The 5,687-nt window shown below is 46.0% G+C and overlaps 1 protein-coding gene across 1 annotated transcript; it reads right to left on the bottom strand.

The window, feature by feature from the left end:
* Positions 1-536: 536 nt before the first annotated feature.
* On the bottom strand, positions 537-4,096 carry MRPL16 (mitochondrial ribosomal protein L16). Its single transcript, XM_007956431.2, has 4 exons — positions 4,042-4,096; positions 3,665-3,730; positions 1,832-1,980; positions 537-1,022 (listed from the first exon to the last, which is right to left on the bottom strand). Exons 1-4 carry the CDS (start codon positions 4,094-4,096, stop codon positions 537-539), a joined length of 756 nt encoding a protein of 251 aa, XP_007954622.1.
* Positions 4,097-5,687: the final 1,591 nt, after the last annotated feature.

The following is a 5,687-nucleotide window of genomic DNA, read 5'->3' as shown; positions in this document are numbered from 1 at the left end:
ACTGTCATTTTTTTTCTTCGCTGTTCCACCAACACTACTGAGTTTGTAACTAGTAAAATCTCATAGAAACTCGCTCCTGAAGTGTATATACATAAAAAACATAGTAGAGCCCTCAGTTCTGACTTGCGTAAGAGGTGGGGGGTGCCAACATTTGCTTTAGCCTTGAAGACATTCATCTTGTACTTGGGAGAACCAGAGCCCCTAACAGGACTGTTTCTTAATCACTGAAGGGATTAGCAGTGACCAGTGAGAAGTTATTCCCTGACATGATGCTCAAATTTTAATTTTAAATACATTTTAAATACATACATGTACTTAAAAAAATGTGGTAATATATTTTCACAAAAGTTACCTCACATGCTGCTGCTTAGCTATGACATACCCCCCCCCCCAAAAAAAATGCAAACCCACTGCCACCGGGTCTATTCTGATGATGTTAGGGGCTACTCCATGCCTTGCAGGGTAAGCTGATGGGCATAAAGATGAAGATTCCTTCTCTTCCAGTAGCCTATGTCCATTTATTGTTCATACTGTCACTACACTCGCTCGGGCATGTAGAACTTGCCCCAGTAGCGTCCCTTCTGGGTCAAGTCATATGGGCTCAGTACTTTCCGTATCCCCAGCATGTTGGCAGTGGCTATGCGTTCAAAGGTCCAGGGGTTTTGGTTGTTACGTTCTCGTTCCTCTTGGTCTTTCCGCATCTTTTCTAGAGTCGCACGGCTCACAGCTTTTGCTGCAAAGGGCAATTTGTGGGCAACCTGGTCGAGGAAACCTTGTACTTCTTTGAATTCACAACGCCCACCGAGCTCTACTATGAGGCGGCCAGCCTTTACGGGTGTCACATAGTGATCAATGGCACCTTTGCCTCCTCCCATGCGTTGCCCCATACCCTTGCGGGTGATGGGCTTGAAGGGTGCTGGTACCCGCCATATGGCAAACATGTTTTTGGGGTCCATAGAACGGTTGATTGTCAGGCGCATCATTTCAAAATGGCCCCAGTGGAGGTAACCACCACCCAGTGCCTAAAAGTAAACGAGAAAATTAGAACCCCATGGGCACTTGGGTATCTTTAATGGGCTCTAATGTCTCTTCTTTTGTAGTAACTATGGCTTCCATGATACACATGAAAATATTAAGTTCTAGTAAATGCCATGGAAGAAAAGCTAGGACACAGTGATAGGAGAACAAGAGTGAACCCACTTCAGTGGATGGCCAGGGAAAGCCACTTTGAGGAGGTAAGAGTTAAAGCTGAGGCCAGAATGATAAGGACCAATCAAGAGAAAAACAACAACAGATGTTCTAGGTAGAGAACAGTGTATGAGAAGGCCCTGACAAAGCAAAGGGCTTGGCAAGTTTGAGTAAAAGCTAATACAGCTGGAACGGAATGAGACATGAGGAGTGGGCCTGAGGTTCTGAGAGGTGGTAGGGGCTGCATGAAGGCTGTGGGAAGAGGACTCTAAAACACCACAAAGCGGGCCTGCTGGAGATTGAATCCTAGTCCTTGTCCATTTGTTTAGCTACTGCTATGAAGTCATCATGGAAGCTACCTAGTAAAAGTAAGGAAACAGCTATCCATATCCCAAGCCATGGATATTTTAATTTTTATCATACATCTGAAAAGATCTGATGGTCTCATTATGGGCAAATGAGGTAGTTCCTTTTGGTTTTACGTTACTGGCTCCAGAAGGAAAAGAAACATGACACAACGTTTACTGGCTATCCAGCAACCTCTGTGCTCATCACTGTGAACAGCAACTGGAGGCTGCTGACAGACACGGGAGAAAAGACTAGAACTAACTCAAAGAGTTACTAAACTCGTTACTAAACTCACCAAGATCGCAAAACTGCCTTCTGTGAACTCAGTGGCTTCAGTGGAAGGTCCCCGTATGTCACTCAGGTTTTTAGGTTCTCTCTTCACTTTCGGCACAAGTGGTGCCCTTTCAATAAATCTAAGCTTAGGCTTCTCAGGCATGGAAACATCTAAATGGAACACAGATAACCAAGAGTAAATGGAAGTACACACCTCCCAAGATCTGTTTTCTTCTGAAAAAGAGCAGTGGGGTGGAAGTCTTAAAAGGAAGTTACACTGGACAAGTACTTCCAAAGGCATGTTAAGTTTACCTTCTGGATGCTTTTACTGACACTGGAACCTTTTGGCTATGACAATGTTAATGCAAATATTCCCTTGAAAGTAGCAAACCAAGGTACATTGTTAAATGCCTACTCCATGCTCAACATTAAAACTGACTTTTTGGGAAAGTAGAGTGGTATAAGACCCTGTCAGAACAGCACTAGGTAACTCTTTTTTTGGGGGGGGTATGGGAAGATGCATGTTTACTTGTGTGCTAGACATTGAACTAAATGCTTTATATACATTATCTCATTTACTCCTTACAACAGATGTATAACCTTGGTATTTTATAGGGCATCTTTCTTTTTTTTTTAATTTTTGAACTTTCATTAAGGTTTAACATATACAAATAAAAAGGGCCAAATGAAAAATGAATTACACAACTGAATTACACAAGGTGACTATATGAACACACCCACGTAACTATCACCCAGGTCAAGAAACAGAACATTAGATAGCTAGGATTTTAATACTGGCTTCATAAGAGAGGAATCGGAGGCCTATAGACTACGGATTGAAACCCAGTGGGTAAAACACCTTTTTTTAAAAAAATATTACACAGCCTCTCTGGATGTTAAGGGGCATAGTACAGGAAAATAACGAAACAAAACTATATTGTATGTGAAAATATTGAAGTTCTCCAGCACTGCTCCTTTCTTGGGGAGATTCATAACCCAGGAGTCCTTCAGTCAGTGCTCTTCCCTTTATAGGGCCAGGGCTTTTCATTCCGAGACCTGCACAGACCCTGCAGTGTGCAGTGGGGCTGAGTGCCGGGGGGCTGAGCGAGGGTGGACGGGCACAACTGCAGGCCAGGCACGCTCTGTCCTGAAGTATGATCTTTACTTGACAATGGAGGAAAGAAATGTTAACCCGTAAGTCACTTTAAACGTTTCTCTGGTAAAACAAACATGGCTCTATGACAGAGTCAAATATAAAACAACAGGAGTGTTTAAGATAAACCCCCCCTCCTCAACTTTTATATGCCACAACTGAGTAACTTGTTACAGGAATACTTTCTCTCACAAGTCAATACATATTTCTAGGGCATATTTAGTTTTAATAATTATGTATTGCAGGGTAAGACCCTCTGAGGTCCAAGTCTCTTTGAACTTTTATGTAGTTCACAGTATTTAAAAAAATACCAGATTTCCAAAATTGTGGCATGCCTTAAATGTTTATATTTAACAAATTCCTGCTTTTCACGTTTTTAAATGACTGCACATATGTAACCTCATTTGGAGAGAACATGAAGAGTCCAAATTCAAGGCCAATTGGCTGAGGGTGGACCCTGTTCCCTGCACCAGTGGTAGACCCTTGGGGAGATACTCCACTAGACATCTGCTCCATGGGAGCAGGGATTCTCTCTTCCCTTTATCTTTAGTGCTTAGAGACCTGCCTGGCATATAGTATGCCCTCAATAAATACTCAATTACTGAATGGGGGTAGGAAACACAAGAGCACTACCACGTCTTCACCTACTCTGCTGGGTTCCATCAGGGAAAAGACTAATACGACAGCGACAAACGCGCTCACCTTCGAAAGTTGGCACCGGAAGCAGCGTCTTCAGGCCAGCACTGGCGGGCGACGCGGCCCAAGAACCTGTAGAGACAAATCAGGCCAAACACGAAGGGATCAACGCCAGGCTTAGTACGGTCTGTGCCAAAGTTCCTGCCGGAGTGAGCTCACACAGGGGCCCCAAAGAGACCAATCGGGTTTCCGGACGTCGACCCCTATACGGGCCTGCGATCTCTCTGCACAAATCCGTGTGTGTGGGAGGCGTTGGGAACGCGAAGCCTCTTAAGGAGGGTCCAGCAACCATTTACCGAGCCTGCCTTGGGGTGCGGGAGGTATAGGATTAGGGGTGCGGAGGCAAAGGGGAGTAGTTTTCTTTAAGGACCAAAACTTCTCACCTGACAGCGGCACCTGCAAGAACGGCGTACCGGCGCGAGCCAGCTGCCGCCACATGATCACGCGCGTCCGGCCGGATCGGACTCCTCCCGGTGACGACAGCGGATACCTCCACCCGGGCAGAGGGAGCGGCGCACTGCAGTCTCACTGGTATAGGCTGCTGGCGCCGCTCAGGGCAGCCGGAAGTTATGTTCGCGCCCGTTCCCTGAGCAGAAGACGCCGGCGGAAGCGGAGGAAACTCGGAGTCAAAGAGTTTAGGTTCCGGTGCTGGTGTCTGCAGGTCAATCACAGGCTGTGTTCAGGCCTCTGGGGTTCTCCATCGAGTCCCGGCCCTGTCTCTAGACGAGGGTACCAACGTGGGAAGTTTGTTCGGTGAACCATGAGGAAAAACCCTGGGATTCGCTTAGTATGAGTCTTTTAGTGGTAGAAGTGATAGAAGGCCTTACTCGCCTTCTCTAGGGGGTCCCTCAAAGACACGAAAAAAACCACTAATTCCTCCTCGGCTTAACGCTTACGGAGCGCTTGCAATGTGCCAGACAATGAATACTTCATCATGGCATTTGTTCTTTCCGACAAATCCATGAGCTGTCGTGGTGAAAGAACTATAACTCTGTTTCCAATTAAAAACAAGGGTTTTATTATTGCAAAAAAGCCGTTTTGCAACACGGGGAATCGCAGAGTCAAGAAGCCCTTAACAAGTGCCCCGAGGGGTTACAGAGTTATCAAGGCAAGGACCACAGGTAAGGTGGGGTACAGTTGGGACACTTCTGATTGGCTAGCATTCACAAAGTTGCAGATGACAGGATCTTGGTCCACCGCTCTTGTACTTGACCTCATTTGCAAAGAAGGTGCTTCAGGTGACAGGACGTGGCTCACCATGAATTTTCTGGAACATTTAAAAAGAGTCATTCCTGATCGCAGAGTATCGAGAACAAAAAAAACCAAACCTAATGTCATCAACTCGATTCCAACTCATAGTGACCCTATAAGACAGAGTGGAACCGCCTATAGGGTTTCCTAGGCTAATCTTTCAGGGAAAGAGCCCCGCTGGTGCAGTGTTTAAACATTCAGCTGCTAACCAAAAGGTCAGCGGTTCAAACCTACCAGCTGCTTCATTGAAAAAAGATGAGGCAATTTGCTTCCATGAAGATTTATAGCCTTGGACATCCTACAGGGCAGTTCAACTCTATCCTATATGGTCGATATGAGTCGGAATGACTCCACGGCCATGGGTGGGAGTGTGTATGGAGCAGATCTCCAGGTCTTTTCTCGGGTGCAGTTGCTGCTGTGATCGAACCGCTGACTTTGGTTAGCAGCTGAGTGCTTAACCATTGTGCCATCAGGGCTCCTTAACAAACAGATGCAGACATGGATGCGTGTGTGCACTCACAGGCTTGTGCACTTGCTCTCTATTTTAGTGAACAGCTTGGGCTCTTGTCAGATTCCAATCATAATATAAGAAATCATCGTGACATGTCCTTCTTTAATATTCGGTCCAAGAGAACCCCTTCAAGAGGATGGGGCCTGAGGATAGAACAATATGCGACCAGCCACCCGTTCTGCAGAGATGAGAATTCACTGGCACCAAGGGAACTGGGGACCAAGGGAACTGGGGACGAGAGCTTGCCAGCAGTTAGGGTGAGGCGTG

Source organism: Orycteropus afer, unplaced genomic scaffold, assembly GCF_000298275.1.
Source record: "Orycteropus afer afer isolate SDZICR_OR568_19922 unplaced genomic scaffold, OryAfe1.0 scaffold00622, whole genome shotgun sequence".
Classification (NCBI taxonomy): Eukaryota; Metazoa; Chordata; class Mammalia; order Tubulidentata; family Orycteropodidae; genus Orycteropus; species Orycteropus afer.
The sequence above is the reverse complement of the archived record's forward strand: the minus strand, read 5'-3'. Positions and strand labels throughout refer to the sequence as shown.